Source organism: Panthera tigris, chromosome E2 (genome assembly GCF_018350195.1).
Source record: "Panthera tigris isolate Pti1 chromosome E2, P.tigris_Pti1_mat1.1, whole genome shotgun sequence".
NCBI classification, from domain to species: domain Eukaryota; kingdom Metazoa; phylum Chordata; class Mammalia; order Carnivora; family Felidae; genus Panthera; species Panthera tigris.
Genome location: NC_056674.1, coordinates 11,705,748 through 11,723,732, shown reverse-complemented (window position 1 = coordinate 11,723,732; position 17,985 = coordinate 11,705,748). Strand labels below are relative to the sequence as shown.

General features: G+C 59.1%; 2 protein-coding genes across 6 annotated transcripts in view; both read left to right on the top strand.

The window, feature by feature from the left end:
- The window catches only part of CLPTM1 (CLPTM1 regulator of GABA type A receptor forward trafficking), a 31,641-nt gene extending 24,919 nt beyond the window's left edge, over nucleotides 1-6,722 (top strand). The window contains exons 7-14 of the mRNA XM_042968862.1: nucleotides 414-534; nucleotides 1,104-1,348; nucleotides 2,064-2,157; nucleotides 4,116-4,306; nucleotides 4,555-4,650; nucleotides 4,945-5,080; nucleotides 5,667-5,834; nucleotides 5,977-6,722. Coding sequence (XP_042824796.1) covers nucleotides 414-534; nucleotides 1,104-1,348; nucleotides 2,064-2,157; nucleotides 4,116-4,306; nucleotides 4,555-4,650; nucleotides 4,945-5,080; nucleotides 5,667-5,834; nucleotides 5,977-6,275 — 1,350 coding nt within the window. The 3' untranslated portion in view covers nucleotides 6,276-6,722. The remainder of the gene's footprint in view (nucleotides 1-413; nucleotides 535-1,103; nucleotides 1,349-2,063; nucleotides 2,158-4,115; nucleotides 4,307-4,554; nucleotides 4,651-4,944; nucleotides 5,081-5,666; nucleotides 5,835-5,976) is intronic.
- A 5,036-nt stretch (nucleotides 6,723-11,758) lies between these two features.
- The window catches only part of RELB (RELB proto-oncogene, NF-kB subunit), a 27,993-nt gene continuing 21,766 nt past the window's right edge, over nucleotides 11,759-17,985 (top strand). For 2 of the 5 annotated variants that reach the window (XM_042968838.1, XM_042968837.1), the window contains exons 1-3: nucleotides 11,759-11,841; nucleotides 12,751-12,798; nucleotides 16,321-16,329. In XM_042968838.1, coding sequence (XP_042824772.1) covers nucleotides 11,787-11,841; nucleotides 12,751-12,798; nucleotides 16,321-16,329 — 112 coding nt within the window. In that variant the 5' untranslated portion in view covers nucleotides 11,759-11,786. Of the gene's footprint in view, nucleotides 11,842-12,407; nucleotides 12,560-12,750; nucleotides 12,799-16,320; nucleotides 16,330-17,985 lie in introns of those variants that run through there. The other 3 variants (XM_042968841.1, XM_042968840.1, XM_042968839.1) reach the window with 2 other exon arrangements.

The window sequence follows — 17,985 nt, the reverse complement described above, 5'->3', positions numbered from 1 at the left end:
ATGATGTGACTCTAGCAGGAATACTCCCTGGCAGGCTGGGGTGCTGGGGTGTTAACCCGTGATGGGCACCAAGACCTTCCTTTCTCTACAAGCTGGTCCCTGGTGAGAGGGATGGTCCCCAAGCCCGGAGGCTGCGTGTGGGTCCCACATCCGTGCTGTCACAAGGCCAGGCTTTGCAGCCTGGTACATGACCCCATCCACGACCTCAGGCCTGGGTCTCCTGCTCTGTTAGGTAGTTGGGGGGATTCTGTAAAGGCTGGCGTGGGGACCGTCTGGGGTGAGCCTTTGGCCAGTGGTCACCGTGATGGTTATTGTTCTGCTGTCTCAAATGTCATGGGAGCCCTCAGGAGAAAGCAGGCAGGTGTCTCTGAGGCCCCCCTCTCCCAACCCTGCCTCACTCTGTCTCCCCTCAGAGGGCCGAGGACTATGGGCCCGTGGAGGTGATCTCCCACTGGCACCCCAACATCACCATCAACATCGTGGACGACCACACGCCGTGGGTGAAGGGCAGCGTGCCTCCTCCTCTGGACCAGTGTGAGCCCCCACCCGCCTCGGGCCCTTGCCTGGGCTGTTTCCTTGTCTTTCCGCCCCCATTCCCTGAGAGTTTTGGTCCCCACTACCCCCAGCACTCCCCTTTATCTTCTCTCCTTCCTGTACCTTCTGGTGACCCCGGCACTGACCGCCCGCGTGCGTGCCAAAACCAGTCCCCTGGCAAGTCTCACCTGGCTCATGAGCTGTTGGACCCAACGTCTGAGGTTGGGACAGCATCGCCTAAAAACCCAGATTTCTGACTTCTTTCACAAAGCCGATATGTTGGAATCATGGATAGGGCAGCCGTGGGCTGGAGCTGAGTCCTAGCTGTCCCCTTCCGGCGGGGTCCGCCTGGCTCTTTTGCCCTGTTCCCTCCGCTGAGGTCAGGCAGTCCTTTGGCCCCTTGTGGTGTAGCCAAAAAGCGTCCCCCGTCAGAGGGGCCCCGTCAGATCCCTGCAGGCCCCTGGATGTGCTGCCTTTGTTCTTGGAGGTCCGAGGGCTCTCCCCAGCCTCTTGGGTGCCGGTGGCCTCCAGCCCGGGCTAAGAGGCGCCCCTGCCCCACGTGCCCGCAGATGTGAAGTTTGACGCCGTGAGTGGTGACTACTACCCCATCATCTACTTCAACGACTACTGGAACCTGCAGAAGGACTACTACCCCATCAACGAGAGCCTGGCCAGCCTGCCGCTCCGCGTGTCCTTCTGCCCGCTGTCGCTCTGGCGCTGGCAGCTCTATGCCGCCCAGAGCACCAAGTCGCCCTGGAACTTCCTGGGGGACGAGCTGTATGAGCAGTCGGACGAGGAGCAGGACTCAGTGAAGGTGACGGGACAGGGGGCTTTCCGGCACCTTCCCGGGCAGCGAGGGGGAAGGGGGAGGGGAGGTGGCAGCCTGAGGACCTCCGGCCCGAGCTGCCTGCCCAGCTCCACAGTCTCCTGGGCCCCCTCCTGCGGCAGGCCCCGGCTGGCTCGGGGGTCCTGTCTCCGAGGCTCCTGTGGACCTTCTTGTCACAGCCTTTATGTCAGCTTGGTTGGGCCTTCTGGGTCTGGACCTGCGTTCCCCTCCCCCCCACCCGCCGCCACGGCCTGTCCCCTTGACCCTGAGCTCTGACTCCATGACTCTTCTCCCCCTTACTGTGTCCTTGAATGTCTGTTGTTCCCACCTTTCTTCCTGGCCTGTGTCCGTGACCTGGAGACTCAGTGGTGCCTCCCTGGGCTTGTCTCTGGTGTTGAGTTTCCAGTCCTCACCCCAGCTGTCCCTTCATGTGTCTTGGTCACTCTGCTTCTCTCCCCATTACTGTCTCTCCACCCCCTCGCCTCCCGTCTGTAAAGCACTTGCCCGCCTCTCCGTGCCCACCTGCCTGTCCTGACCCACTCTCCTCCTGGCCAGTGTGCTCTCTCTGCCCCGGGGCAGCCCCCAGGCTCCGGTCTTCTGGGGCCCAGGGGAAGGGGAGTGGGGCTGGCTAACGAACATGCCGCAGCGGTCACCCCTGGGCAAGGGCGCAACGGTGCTCACCGGCATCTCCCCCCACCCCTAGGTTGCCCTCCTAGAGACCAACCCTTACCTGCTGGCGCTCACCATCATCGTGTCCATCGTCCACAGTGTCTTTGAGTTCCTGGCCTTCAAGAACGGTAGGGTTGGGACCCTGGGGCCGATGAGAGGCCACAGGGGCTGGGGATAGGAGGGTGTGCGGTGGGGGGCTAGGGTCTGCCCCCTTCCTTCCCTCCTGCCCCATAGGTTCGCCCTCTACGTGGGGTCTCTCAGCCCCGCTCTCCAGAGGCCTGAGGAGCTGGGGAGGGTAATGGCCCCAAAACTCCCAGCCCAGAAACTCCCATCCAGCGGGTGTGGCACCGGGGAAGGAGCTGGCCTGCTGTGCCGGCAGAAGCCAGGATGGCACCACCAGGAAGCGGGGCTGGGGAACTCCAGGGCTGGGAACAGGGAAGCCCCAGGGCTACTCCCGCTGCCCTGCACAGCAGCTCTTTGGTGGGAGAGGCCCCTCAAGGCTGCGCAGATGGGGACCACCTGAGTGGGGAGGCAGCAGCCCTGTCCCCAGAAGGCCCCTAGGTTCCAAAGGCCAACAATGCTGATGGCCAGCGTTTCAGGGGGGACTGGCCAGGTGCCGGGCTCCGTTCTTAGTGCCCTCACTAGGTAACTTGCCGAGTCCCCATGACCCCGGCCCCACGAGGAAGCCTGTCGTTACCTCTGTGCTTAGGGGTGAGGAAGTGGACGCTCAGGGAGGTTAGGTAACTTGCCCGTAGTCACGCAGCTCCCACGTGGCAGAGCCAGGACTTGGACCCGGGCGGAGGCTCCATCACCCAGTCTCATCCTCTAAGCCCCGTGGGCCACTGCTTCCTTCCCCGGAGAGCTGCAGGTGGGGGCGGGGGGCCTCCCGCTCTACAGCTTGCGCAAGCAGCAGTACTAACGGGCACTAGCATTCTTAAGACGGTACTGCCGTGGTTGAGAGTTACCTTCTAGAAGTTTCTACCGTCCAAATGGGACAGTAGGTGGTGGCGACCACTGGTAGCTGTGCCGTATGGAGCACTCGCTGTGCCTGGGCACGCCGTGGCTCCCAGACTTCCTGCTGACTGCCGGCTGGGTCGCCTAGGGTCCCTCTTCCTCCTGAGAGATGAAGGCACAGAGGGCACGGTCACTCGCCCGAGGTCACTCAGCAGGGGGATGGGCCCCGGGGGCCTTTACTCGTGCTCGTTGCCTCCCTGGTCTGAGGTGGGACTCAGATCCACCCGCCTCCAACCGACCCCGTCTCCGTCCCCTTTTGTCCCGGTCAGGACTGGGGGGTTCTGTGAGTGTCCCCGCGTCTGATCGGGGGGCAGGACGAGCATGCTGGAGCCCTGGAACCAGAATCAGAGCAGGGTGGACAGCCTTGCACACTGATGCAGAGCCAGCCCTGTGTGAGCCTGGGCCTGGCCTCGCTCCTGTGAGGCAGGCACTGGGGCGGTCGGCTTCCTGTGGCCGCAGGTGGGGACACTGCCGTTACCCACTTTGGCCCACCGGAGGCCAGGGCTCAGGGAGGGGCTGGCCTAGCCTTGTGGGTGGGGTCCGCCAGGGCCACTAGAAGGAGCTGTTGGAGACCAGTGCCCGGTCCTTTGCCTATGCCCCAGGCGTGTCTGAGGCCCTGCACGGTTTCAGGGCGGTGGGCTGGAGGAGCCGGTCTTGAAGTGCGTGTCCCAGAGCGTCGTGCCCACGGGAGAGAGCATGGCACCGGGGGGACAGCCTGGGGCTGGTGTCATGCAGACCTGGCTTCCGTCCACATTCCACCAGGCCGGGCTGTGTGGCCCGAGGAATGCGGGTTCCCTGGCCAGCCTCGGCACCTGACGCGTGGCAGTGCGCACGGTCAGACTGCACCCTGGGGGTGGGGGTGGGGTTCCACTGTAAGGACCGCAGTCGTCCTGCCTGCCTGCCGCTCTGGCAAGAGACTCTTCACGGGAGCGGAGGGTAGTGCGCGCCGCTGCCCGTGACAGACCCAGCGCCCACTGTGGCGCGTTGGGGGTCTGAGGACGGAGCCTGAAGGAGCTGCAGGAGGGGCTCGGGGGCTCCGCACCCTCTCAGCTTCCCCCCGCCTCCCGTGCAGATATCCAGTTTTGGAACAGCCGGCAGTCTCTGGAGGGCCTGTCCGTGCGCTCCGTCTTCTTCGGCGTTTTCCAGTCTTTCGTGGTCCTTCTCTACATCCTGGACAACGAGACCAATTTCGTGGTCCAGGTCAGCGTCTTCATCGGGGTCCTCATCGACCTCTGGAAGATCACCAAGGTCATGGACGTCCGGGTAAGGCCGGGCCGCTGTGCTGTTCTGGGGGCCACCGGGACTTGGAATGGCGGTCGTCTGCGCCAGCCAGACCCTGGAGCTGGCCCCTGGGGGTTTCCCAGTGCCTGTTGCACTCCCAGGACCAAGGGGATTTTCACACCAGGGGATTTTTTGGGTCACACGTGGGACAGGGGAACTGGGAACAGTGAGGAAGGGTGGGGGTGGGAGCCAGCGTGGCAGCCGACCACGGCCTCCCTCCCCGTCTGCAGCTGGACCGGGAGCACAAGGTGGCAGGACTCTTCCCCCGCCCGACCTTCAAAGACAAGTCCACGTACATCGAGTCCTCTACCAAAGTGTATGATGATGTGAGTGTCCTCCACGGTGGGCCCCGGGGAGGGTCTCCAAGCACCCACATGCCCTTGGGGGGCCCAGGAGACGGGCAGTGGGTGGGGGGCTAGGGCATCTGCCCGCCCACTGGCGGGGCCCTTCTTTATGGCCCGCGTCACACCCTCCGGTGTTCGGCGCCTGCCGTGTATACTTCCTGTGCGGGTCCACGGTTCCCGGGGCCACCTGGAAATTCCCCTGGCCCGGCCTGCCGGACCGGGTGTGGGTGGGTGAGGGTGGGGAGCCGGGTGCCAGCCCTGCCCCGCGCCCCGCAGATGGCGTTCCGGTACCTGTCGTGGATCCTCTTTCCGCTCCTGGGCTGCTACGCGGTCTATAGCCTCCTGTACCTGGAGCACAAGGGCTGGTACTCCTGGGTGCTCAGCATGCTCTACGGCTTCCTGCTGACCTTCGGTGAGCCGGCCTCCCGGGGCACCCGCCGCAGACGCTCCCGGGCCCCACGCCGGGCCCTGCTGGCGCCCAGCGGTGGTCCAGGAGGCCCGGCCCTGCCCTCCTGATGCTCACGGCCCGGTGCGGGAGAGACTCCTCCCCAGAGAGGGACAGCCCTGGGTGGGCAGGGGTGGCGCGTGAGGAGCCTTGAAGGGGGGGGTGAGGGGAGCCTGGTCCAACGTGGGGGTCAGCGAGGACTTTCCGGAGGCCACGCACGGCATGTTTCGGTATGTCCTTGTCCTCAGGGGCCCCTTCAGAGTCAACAAGCAGGCGGGAGAGTTACAGCGGGTGCCGCGAAGGGGTCGAAGTAAAGGGGTTTGGGGAAACCTCTCGGGGCATGATGTGTAAACTGAGGCCTGCAAGCTGCCCGGGGTGGGGCGAGGGAGCTGTGGTGAGATGTGCCTGGGCGCAGGAGTGGTGAGGGGCCGGCGGGGTGGGGGTGGGTGCTGGAGCGGAGTGCGGAGGGCGAGACCGGCAAGGCGGCCAGAGAGGTCGGGGGTCAGGACGCCCCTTCCTCTGCTCACGGGCGTCCCTTTCCCCGTCACTGCAGGCTTCATCACCATGACACCCCAGCTCTTCATCAACTACAAGCTCAAGTCTGTGGCCCACCTGCCCTGGCGCATGCTCACCTACAAGGCCCTCAACACCTTCATTGACGACCTGTTTGCCTTTGTCATCAAGATGCCCGTCATGTATCGGATCGGCTGCCTGCGGGACGGTGAGGTCCAGCGGGCGGGCGGGAGGGCCGGCGCGGGAGGCCGCCGCCAGACCCGGGCACAGGCAGGGCCCTGGTCTGAGGGGTGCCACGGCCGCCCCCTCACGCTGCCCCCCTCGCCCTGCGCCCCCCCCCCCCCCACCAGATGTGGTCTTCTTCATCTACCTCTACCAACGGTGGATCTACCGCGTCGACCCCACGCGGGTGAACGAGTTTGGCATGAGTGGCGAGGCCCCGACGGCAGCCGCCCCCGTGGCCGAGGCCCCGACAGCAGCAGGGGCCCTCCCACCCCCACCCGCCCCGGCCCCTGCCACAGCCACCGCCGCCGCCGCCAGGGAGGAGGCCTCCACGCCCCCGCCCGCCAAGCCCACCCAGGGGGCCAGCTCTGCCACCGAGCCCCAGGAAGCCCCTCCAAAGCCAGCAGAGGACAAGAAAAGGGATTAGCCGCCCCTGGTCCTCCTCTTCCGCTCCGGCTCCTGGTGACCACCACCCCCGCGGCCCCGGCCCCCTCGCCTCCCCTCCTTGTCGCCCTTTCCCTGGACAGATGGGGCCAGGGTGGCAGGAGGCCCCCGTGGGCCAGAGCCCAGCGTGTGTTGCGGGGGCCGGGGCAGGCCGGGGCACGTTGTTTGTGGAGGCGCCGTCTGTCCGTGTGTCCCTCTGTGTTTCTAGCCATCTCGCCCTGCCAGCCCAGCACCGTTGGGAATCATGGTGAAGCCGACGTGGCGCTGCCGAGGGGGGTGCCCAGGCGGGGGGGCGGCTGGGGCCCCTCTGCGGGATGCCTGCGGCCATCCATCATCTTGTCCCTTGTCCCCCCGCCACGCCCCTCCTTCCAGACCGCCACCCTTTAACACAGTCTGGATTTAATAAATTCATATGGGTGTTTAACTTAAACTCAGCCATCCCCCCTCGTGCCTGCCTTCCTCTGCCACCTCGGAGGGCAGCTTCGCCGGGGTGCGGGTGTCTCTCCTGGGTCTGCAAGGGAGACCTGCGGAGTGCAGCACGGAGTAGAGTGGGAGACAGTGACCCCCCGTGACCAGGCCCTTTCTCCCCCTTCTCCCCCTCCCGGCAGCCCTCCAGGGGCTTCCGTAACTGTCCCCATTTCACAGACGGGAAGCTGTTTGCTGTGACCTTATTGCACCTGCGTTCTTGCCCACGAGGCTGCATCTGGCTGTGCCCCCTCCTCTGATGCTCTCCTGGCCTCGTGCTGCCAGGCGGGGCAGCAGCACAGGCCCACCCCATGAGGCAACTCCCCATCAGGCTTCCTTGTTGAGTAGTCCCCGCACCCTAGACACACAGCCTCCCGTCTCTGGGCCTCTGAGCTCTCCCCGCCAGGGTCACGGTAGGGGTACGGGGGTGAGTCCTTACTCAGGGTGGTGTGCCTGGCTGTCGTGCTCTGTAGCTGTGGAGGCGACATCTGCCCCCAGGACCCAGCCAACACGTCTTCCCAGCTGTCTGGGCTGGGACTGTCGATCCACTGTATAGACATGGACCCTATACGTCTCTGGATGTCCCTTCCCTCCGAACTGTTGGGACCTCACATTTCCAGATTTACTGTTTTGGGGGGTGGCCGCATCAACACAGGGAGAGGACGCCCAGGGCCACACAGGGCTCCAGTGCCGACCTCCTGCAGAGCCGGGCAGGGAATCCATGAGGTCCTGGGAAACGTTGGCACACGCAGGGCCCCGCACGTACACACGTGGGCAGTGGGCCCCTCCTCCCCTCAGGCAGCCCCACGGACCCACAACACTCCCTTCCCTGCCCTACAGCATCTCAGGGTTGCCAGTGCCCCGGGAGAAAGCCCGGACTCCTCTGCGGGGCTTCTGTCCCACGATTCTAGGAACCAAGGAGGCTCTCAGGCCCCCTGCACTCACTAGCCCCCCGCAGGCACACGCCCAAGCCTTTGGCCAGGCCCACCAGCCGTACCCCCCACACTCGGGAGACCCACCTCTTCACTTCCGCTGAGACCGCCTGGTCCAAGCTGTTCCCCGTCTGTCCCTGCCCCTCCCGTCCACTCTCCACTCAGCAGCCAGAGGGTTTTCTAAGGCACAGACTTGACCCTGCCTGTCCCCTGTTCAGAACCTACTGTGGTTCCTAGTATGCTTGGGAGAAGAGTCCAGGCCCCTAATAAACGAGACCTTGAGGGGATGGGAGGGACTTCACCCCCACAGCCTCGTCTCGCTTTTTTTTTTTTTTAACATTTTCAAGTAATCTCTATGCCCAACGTGCTTGAACTCACAACCCCGAGATCAAGAGCTGCACGCTCCAGCCACTGACAGAGCCAGCCAGGCGCCCCTCCTCACCCTTGCTTTAACTTGCCACGATCTCTTATCTTCTGGCTCTAGACCCTGCTCTTCCCTTCCCTGGGACGTGCCCTGAGGCACACAACTCATTATCTTACCCTAGGCGTCCCCCCACATTGCAGTTCCAGTATCTCTTCCTCCAGGAAGTCCTCCCTGACTACCTGATCCGGGACCCCCAGCTCCCTGCTCTCTCACCTCAGCCCTGCCCACTATGAGTCATCCCCGTCTAGGGACAGGTTATTCTCCACTGGACTGAGCCTTGTGAGCACAGAGCCAGAGCTGTCTCAGTCCCTGCTCTGTCCTCTGGGAATGTTGGCTGAGCACATGTTTGTACAGTCTCTCACAGACAGGTACACATCCAGGAGTGTGGACCTTGGCGGGGCCTGCGTTAACACACTGGCGGAGAGACTGACATGCAGTCAGTCCACAGATTTTTCCCCGAGCACCTCCCCTGCACCTTGCACTGAGCGGGGATGGGGTGGGGGTTCTGCTTACACAGCAGAGACCAAGATAGCCCCAAGCCTGCCCTCAGGGTGCTCAGAGCCCAGCAGAAGCCCCGAATGCTGGGGATTTCTGACCTGTGCTTTTGGTTATCCACCCAATTAAACACTTACGAGGCCAGACGTTTGCAAGGGACGGTCGGGGGGGGTGGGGGGGACCGACTGGGCTCCTGGTCCTATTCTAGGAGCCGCTATTAGATGTTCCTTATCAGGAGCCAAACTCTATAGCCTAAGGTTTGTATGCGGTTCGCTTCATCTGTTAAATTTAATGTTGCTCATCCCCATCGCCTTACAGGCCACATTTAACCCTTGCTTCCTCTACTCTAGCGGTCACCCCAGCCTCCTTGTTCCTTGAACATGTCATGCACGTGCCCACCTCAGGGTCTTTGCGCTTGCTGTTTCCTGCGTCTCGAACACTTCTCTAGGTAGCCACAAAGAGCCTTCACCGTTTCAACTCTGTTCAGACGTCATCTCAGACCTTCCCTGAACTTCCTAACCCAAACAGCACCCTCCAAACTCAATCTATACATCCTGCTTTACTCTGTAATGCTGCCTCGCCACCAGATACACGTTTGCTTATCTGCTTTATTTTTATTTTTTATTTTAGAGAGCGAGAGCATGAACAGGGGAGAGGGGCAGAGGGAGAGGAGAGAGAGAGAGAATGAGAATCTTTTTTTTTTAATTTTTTTTTTAACGTTTATTTATTTTTCAGACAGAGAGAGACACAGCATGAACGGGGGAGGGGCAGAGAGAGAGGGAAACACAGAATCGGAAGCAGGCTCCAGGCTCTGAGCCATCAGCCCAGAGCCCGACGCGGGGCTCGAACCCGCGGACCGCGAGATTGTGACTTGAGCCAAAGTCGGACGCTTAACCAACTGAGCCACCCAGGCGCCCCGAGAATGAGAATCTTTTTAAAAAAAATTTTTTTTAATGTTTATTTTTGACAGAGAGAGAGACAGAGCATGAGCGGGGGAGGGGCAGAGAGAGGGAGACACAGAATCTGAAGCAGGCTCCAAGCTGTCAGCACAGCCCGACGCGGGGCTCGAACTCACAGAGCGCAAGATCATGACCTGAGCCGAAGTCGGACGCTCAACCGACTGAGCCACCCAGGCACCCCGAGAGAGAATAAGAATCTTAAGCAGGCTCTGCCTGACACAGGGCTCGATCCCAGGCCCTTGGGATCATAACCTGAGCCAAAATCAAGAGTCAGCTGCTGAACTGACTGAGCCCCCCCAGGTGCCCTGCTTATCTATTTTTCCATCTGTCCTCCCCCACCTTCGGTTTCAGTTCCATGGTGACAGGGGTTTTATTTGTCATCTTTCTCGCTCTGTCCTCAGCTGTTGGGACAGTGCCTAGCACATATAGAGCTATAGTGTCAACTATTTTTAGTATCTTATTAATCCTGACAACCATCCTATTATAAGACCCATTTTACAGATGGGGAAATCAAGGCTGAGAGACGAAGTCAGTTGCCTGAGGCCACACAGCTGGTAAGTGGGAGACCTACGATTTGAACCCCAACAGCCTGATTCTGGACCCTCGAATCATAACCTCTCTTGCAATGCTCTTGTCAAATGCAGGCTACAGCCTCCAGGCGAAAACCAGCTTTTTCCAGTTTTGCGTGATTTTTACATTTTTGAGTGGTTGGAAGAAAAAAATCTCAAAAATATTTCGTTTCACATGAAAGTTCTACAAAGCCCAAGTTTCAACGCCCATAAAATAATGTTTTATTGGGACATGGCCGTGCTCATTGTTTCTGTGCTGTCTTTGGCTGCTTTTTTGTGGAAAAGGTTTGCTTGATATTTTGCTCCAGGGCAACACTTGGGCTTCAGCTATCTGCATCACCTGAAGGCCCGAGGGCCACACTTTGAGACTGCTGCTGTACCCTATTCTGCTCTCCACGAGGAGGCACCGGGCCTGGCATGGTGAGTGCTGTGACCCGGTGCCCGGTGCAGGCCCTGGCACACAGCAGGTGCTCAGTAAATGTATGTCAAATGAATCAATGAGTCCGCATGGGTCACGGAGAGAAGGAGTGACAATTTGACACGAGTGGGCACAGGATGCTAAACCCTGGCAAATTAGGACCTAATGGTCAACCGGTCATTCTCAGGGACAAACAGGGAAGGCCTAGGAATGTGACCTAACCAAATAGCTGCCCCTCTTTGAGCCTCAGGCTCCTGCTCTGCAATAATGGTAATTTGATCACATGCCTCTGAGGCTGGTGCAAGCTGTGAGATATAAGGCCCCAGGTAAGCCCTTTGCTCAGGGGTCAGCTTAACATGTACACTGGGGGCTCGGCGGTCACCGTGCCCACAATGAGTTGCTGAGCCCTGGAGGTAAAAGTGTTCTGGGCCATTGGGAAACTTGAAGGGGTAATGGGGGAAGAATAAAACATCCATCCATGCACTAAACATTTAATGGACACCCACTGTGTTCCAAGGGATGTTCTAGGCGCTAGGGTTAGAGCAAGGAACAAGACAGACAAATCCTAAAACTGGCATTCTAGCTTTAAACGTTTAAGTACCTTCAGTCCCAGTTTACCCTTGAAGAAACTGAGGCATAGAGAGGCTGCGGAGGTTTTCGTAAAGATCATTATTCCCAATGGCAGCTGGAGCCCTGGCAACCTCCCGATCCCGAAGCTTCCCTTACAGAGAAACAGCAGTTTCAGCTCCCGCTTGCAGACCTGGGGGGCGGGCCTCAGTTTCCCAACTTGCTCCCGGGGTAGGACGTGAGTGGCCCTAAACAAGCCTCAGTTGTCTCCCCCCTGAGCACTGGGCAGCGGCGCTCGCCCAGCCCCTCCTGTGCGCCCAGCCTCCTCTTCCCGGCCGGCCCCGCCCCCGCGACCACGTGACGCGTGGGGGTTTTCCCGTTCCCCTAGCGTGACGTCACGATGGGGTGCAGGCCAATGGGCGCGCAGGCCGGCGGCGCCGGGGAATTCCGCCGCCCCGCCCCCGCCCGCCGCCCGCCCGGCCCGGCCCGGCGCCCCCCGCAGCCCCGGGCGCCGCGCGTCCAGCCCGGCCTGTGGCCCCAGCCCCTGCGCCGCTCGCCCGACCCGCGATCGTCCTCCGGACCGTGCCTTCTGGCCGCCCGGCCTGCCCGCGTGTGTGTTTTGATCTGGGCCGGCCTCCGGGCCGTCCGTCCCCACTGGTCGGGCCATGCCGAGTCGCCGCGTCGCCAGACCGTCCGCTGCGCCGGAGCTGGGGGCCTTGGGTAAGCGGGACCGGGGTTCAGGAGAGGAGTCTGGGGCGGGACTGGAGATGCAGGGGTTCTGGAGGGTCCTGGAGTAGTCTGGGGGTTCCTACGGGACTCTAAAACGTTTGGGGGGGCGAGGTTGAGGGTTCCGGGGACACTGTATTAGAGGGAAGGAAGGAGACAGAGGATAGTGACGGGGTCCAGCCCAAGGTAAGAGGGAGGCGTCCCACTACAGAGTGAGAAGGGGGCGGGGCCTGACCCTGAGGCAGAGGAGGAGGCGGGGCCCGACTCGGAGAAGGCGGGGCGGGAGCTGCTCCTGCGGAGTGGGGGCGTGGACAGATTCACCGAGGGCGAAAATGAGGGTCCTCGCTCACCGAAGGGGGCGGAGCCTGACTCTGAGAGCAAAGAGGGGGCGGAGCTTAACGCTAAGAAGGAAGCGGCGTCGTACTCAGAGTAAGGGGGCGGGGCCTGACTCTGCCAGGGAAAAGGGGGTGGGCCTGTTCCGAAAAAAGAGGGGCGGGGCCTGCCTCGGAGAAGAAAGGGGGGTGGGGCCTGCCTCTGGAGAGAAGTGGCAGGGTCTGAGAGGGAGAAGGGGACTAGGGACTTCACTGAAAAAGTGAAGGGGGAGGGTTGATCCTGAGAGCAAGGACGGAGTGGGGGCTTTCCTAACTGAGGTTAAGGGCTCCTCCAGGCCCTTGAGAAAGAGAAGGAGCCGGCCTGAATGTGATGGAGGGTGGTGAGAATGACAGACACTGGGGAACGGGTCCAGAAGTTGGAGAAGGAAGGCCAGACCCTGCACGCAATAAGGCAGAAGGGGCGTGATCCAAAGGGGCGGGGCCACGAGAGGAACGGGGTGGGGCCTGGGAGATTCTCCGGTCCCCCCGCAGCCGCCGCGTTACCTCCTGAGACATGCCTCCCTCCCTGCAGGGTCCGCTGACCTCTCCTCGCTCTCGCTCGCCGTTTCCAGGACCACGGGTGAGCAGCCCTCCACAGTTCCGGCCCACCTGCGCCCTCAGGACGGGGGAGGGGGGCGTCCTGTGGAGGCGGCACTGGGCACGCCTCTTGTCTGGGGTTTCGCCCAGGTCCACCTCAGCTTTCCTCTGACCACCTGTATTCATCCCCGCCGGTTGAGATGGGGGCCCCAGATGCCCCTACCTCCCGGGTGATTAGGAGCTGGACAGGTAAAACTAACCACCTATTCACCCTCTAAGAGGAGTCCTCTTTAGAGATTTACCGTGACAGTGCAGAGGGTAATAATTACACACTGGTGCCACCCATCACCTCCTCCCTGTGTGAGTGCCTGCAAATCACTTCCCCTCTCTGGGCCTCAGTTTGCCTCATCTGTAAGATGGACATAATATCAGGGCCTCCGTTCTGGTGGCAGGGATTGAGAGGGTTCAATGAGCTGATACAGGCAGATCTGCAAAGCAGTGTCTGGCACACAGTAAAGTCCCCGTAAGTGTTCATTGTTAATGGCTTTTACTGTTGTTGCTGCTGCTGCTGTCGTTGTTACAGAGCCTGTAACCATGGTTCTTAAACCTTCGTGTTCATCAGAGTCATTCAGGGAGCTTGTTAAAACAGATTGTGGTGCCCTACCTCTAGAGTTTCTGATTCAGTAGGTCTAGGAGCGGCCCTGAGAGTTTGCATTTCTAGCAAGTTCCCAAAAAGAAGCTGAGAACCACTAATCTGTACGGCCCCTCAGCCAGTGCCATCCAAAATTCATTGCTGCCCAAGACAACGCAGAATCATAGCTAAATGACAACATCTTCTCTCCTAGAAATCTTCTGGGATTTCGAGGGCAGGGATTGAATCCTGTCAGCGTGAAAACTCAGTGGCCCTAGTGGGCTGGGGCTGGGCCTCTGTCTGGAGGTAGATCCTTGGGACCTGCAAAGCGCTGGCCTGGCTGTGGAGGAGGCTCAGCGGGTTCTCTAACAGGGCTGAGAGTTTGGACAACGGTGAAAGGTGGGGCATGGCATTGGGGACAGGTACTGCCCGAGCACTGGTTCCGGGCAGGAACCAGGCTGAGGTTTTTCTGGCGCAAGACCTAGATCTTTGGTTTCAATTGAGAGTAATTGGTGATGTCATCTCTTCGATAAATATTTACCGAGTGCCTGTTCTGTGGCTGGCCCTGTGCCGGGCAGTGCTGGGGACTCAGTAGTGACTGAGACAGCCCTGATTCTGCCCTCCTAGGTTCCCTCCCTAGATGTGGAGGCAGACATGTAGGCAATAAAGTAAATGCAGGATTATAAAATGTGATAAAGGCTCTGAAGAGGTCTCGGGGCCAGTGATATCTAACAGCAGGGTAAGAATGAGAGCCCTAAATGCCAGGACTGAGTGGGAGGGAAAATTTCCCTCATTCTGACGGGCTAGACACGTACTGGGTCCTGGGTATACAGTGCGATGGGGCAGACATGTTCCCTACTCCGAGGTGCTCACAGTCTGCAGGAGGAGATAGATGTGAGTCTCTTAATGCAAAGTCACGTCAAATCCTAATCGGTGTCATGAAAATGATAAAACAAAGGTATGTAACTGTCACAGACTGGAGCAAGGGACCAGGGGGCTTTCTTAGATAAAGTGGTCAGGGAAGACCCATCTAGTAAGCGACATTTGAGCAGGGACCTGAAGGAGGAGGAGGAGGAGGCCACGCAAAGAAACGGAGGAAGAGCATTCTGGCAGAGAGCAGGTTGTGCTAAGGCCCTGAGGCAGGAAAGACCTGGGGCCCATCGTGGCCGTCCCTGAATGGTTTGGCAGGTCTCTGTGGGAGGTTGAGGTGGGGTAGGGGGTTATTTGAATTGGGCCTTTAATAAGGAGAAGGTCCCAGCGTTTCCTGGCTGAAAGAGGATTTTAGATAATAATACTATTAGCTAAGCCTTATGACACAGTGCTCAGACACCGTGCTGAGCAATTGACCTGTGTGATTCTGAATCCTCATGTTAACACCTGAGATAGGAGCTCAGACCTCATGTTTCAGAGAAAGACTCAGAGAGGTTGAGAGACTTTCCCAAGGCTGCACAGTCAGTGGGTGACAGATAGGATTCAAACCAACGTCTGGGTGACTCTACACCCCATGTTGTGAAAGCACATCTTCCAACCCTTTCATTTTATATATAGACAGATGGACCGAAGCCTAGAAAGGGAGAGCGGGTTACCTAAGTCCATAAAATAATGTCTCCCAACACTTTATCCAAGAGCAGCCAGCATTTATGTCTTGCCTACAACTGTGACAGTTCTGAGTGCTTCCCACGTATTAGCTCATTTGATTTTCACAGCAGCCCAGCGAGGCATTATTATTGTGTCCATTTTATAGGTGAAGACACCAAGGCCCAAAGGGGTTAAGTAATGGGCTCAAGTCCCTACAGTTAGCAAGTTGCAGAGCCAAGATTTGAGCTGAGGCGGTCCAAAGCTCAGGCCACTGCCTCCTGGGCCTCAGTTTCCCCCTGCACCCTGGGAGCTCCTTGAGGGCCCCAAAGTCAAACTCATCTTGGGGTTCCCAGGCCGTCCAGCATAGATGCTTAAGAAAGTTGTTCCAAGTTGGAGGTTGGCCCTGCCAGTGATCTACAGCCCGTCCCTTCTTCTCTCCTAGCCTCAGTGTCCCCAGCTACCACGTGGCCGGGGGGGGGGGGGGGCCCTTGCTGACTTCAAAGATCACATGAGATAAGGGGAGCAGGTAAACTGCTTTCCGAGGAGCAAACTGCCAGGTGGCAGTGGCTGGCAGGAGCCACTCCCCAAGAGTGGAGGAGGAGGAGGAGGAGGAAAGGTCTGGCAGCGAGGCAGGCTGGCATCGATAAGCCTACGACCAGCAGCAGACCACTGCCCTCCCTCACAGTGTTGAGCCCAGGCTTGCTCACTCCGGCCTTCCCCTCATCCTGTCTATGGAATGATGGGAGGCGTGTTTCAATTCTCCATGGCCCCGTTCAGGACAGAGCCTCCCTGAGGAGGTGATAAAGGGCTTCCCCAGCATTGATGTTTCTCCCCACTCAGGGGGTGAATCTGGGATGGTGGGTGGGCCTTGCCGAGGGACTGGGCTGGGGTGCAGGGCAGGTGGGTGCCTGGAGGTGAAGGACCGACTTCCTTGGATCTTCAGATACTAGCTAGTATAGAGCCTTGGGGTTCTGTGGTGGGCTTTAGGGAGGGACCCCCCCCCCCCCACATTCAATTTAGAATCTTGGATGTTGAATTTTTTCCCAGTGATAAGATCTTCGGCTTCCTTCCCGATGATGCTTTATAATTCCCGGTTTTTAGAAGGCACTTGAGGGTACCCTGACCCTGGGGCTCCAATATTGGGAGCTGAGCGGGGGGGTGGGGTAGCCAAGAGGATAAGACAGGGGCTGGGGTTTGGTACCCCAGGGAGTCGGAGCCCAGTTTCCCAGGATGGAGGAAGGGGGAAAGGGAGGGGTTCCGTGAGGGGAGGGGGTTGGGGAATCTGTCTTAAAAGATGAAAGTCTTGAGCACTTTCTGGACCTCACCTTTCTCTTTCTCTTTCTCTTCCTTCCACAGATGAATTGGGTGAGTATCACAGGGCAGGTCTGGGGGGAGGCTGAGGAGTCCCAAGTTCTCACAGTGGGGGATCTTGGCCTCCCTTGCTGTTGGGCAGGGGGAGGGTCACAGCGTGACTTCTCGGACTGCCAGGGGATTTTAACGGTCACGTTCCCAAGGTATTAGCAGTACCTTGGTATTAGGAGTCATTAGAAATGACTCCGCACGCCAGCTGCCTTTCGTGTCACCATCACCGTGACCGTTGTTAATTCTTTCGGTGAGTTGTTTCAAGCACCCGTCATGTGCCAGGCACTGTTCTAGGCCCCGGGGATTCACCCACAAACCAAACAAGGTCCCCACCCTCCTGGAGCTGACACTCTAGTGGAGGAGACAGTAGGAAAAGGAATAAATGAGCAAGATAATGTCAGATTGGGCTAAGGGCTGTGAAGGAAATAACACAAAGAAAAACAGATGGCCTGGGAAGACACACATCAGAGTGGCCTTTCTGAAGGCATGACATTTGTGACCAGAAGGATGAGAAACCAGTGTGGGCTGGATGGAACAGGCAGATGGGGAGCAAGCACAACCCCCCCCCCCCCCCGCCAGAGAGGGCCAGTTTTGCTGGGAGCAAGAGAAAAGAGCTAGGTGACAGGGAGGTGGTGGGAGACCCAGGACCACAGGGACCCGTCTATGCAAGGCTCTGTGGCAGGGATCCGGAGGGGTCCGGGGTGTGGGGTTTTGTTTTTGTTTTTGTTTTTTGTTTTTTGTTTTCTGAGATGAATAGAGTTGGGGGGGGCTATATGGGGAAGACATTGACTTCAACTATAAGGGAGATGGGCGCCACGGGAGGGGGGACAAGATCTGACATGAGATACCTCTGGCTGTGCGTGGGGGACAGGCTGAGGAGGTGAGCTGGCGGCGAACGGGAGCAGTGGTTCGAGGGGAGACCGTGAGGGCGGACCAGGATGGAGGCAGGGGTGTGGGGAGAGGCGTAAATACGTGTTTGAGGCAAGAGGCAGAAGTTCAAGGACGGGACACAGCTGGGGGATCGTGAGCAACCCACAAAGAGGTGCATCCTTCCAGCTTGAGCATTTGGATGATGGGGCTGCTCTCTGAGGCAGAACAGCTGTTATTCTTGCTGTTGTTAAACGGGGTGAGCTGGACGCAGGGACACCTGTTACCTGGCCCTACCTTTATCCAGGTGAGAGGTGATGGAGACTTGAATTCAGGTGCTATTAGGGAGGGGAGTGGATGTGAGCGTGCAGGAGGAGAGACCAGGCAGGTCCCCAGGTTTCTGGCTTCAAGAACTGGGGAGCTGTTTGCAAGAAGGAGGGGTAGGGACTTTTTTTGTGTTTGGGGCCAAGCCCCACCCCCCCGCCCTCAGCCCACAAGAAATATGTTTTTATTTTATTTTATTTTATTTTATTTTATTTTATTTTATTTTATTCTATTCTATTCTATTCTATTCTATTCTATTCTATTCTATTCTATTCTATTTTATTTTATTCTTAATGTTTCATTTGTTTTTGAGAGAGAGAGAGAGACAGAGTGTGAGCAGGGGAGGGGCAGAGAGAGCGGGAGGCACAGAATCTAAAGCAGGCTCCGGGCTCTGAGCTGTCAGCACAGAGCCCAGTCCCTCGAACTCGTGAACCGCGAGATCATGACCTGAGCCCCAGTCGGACACTC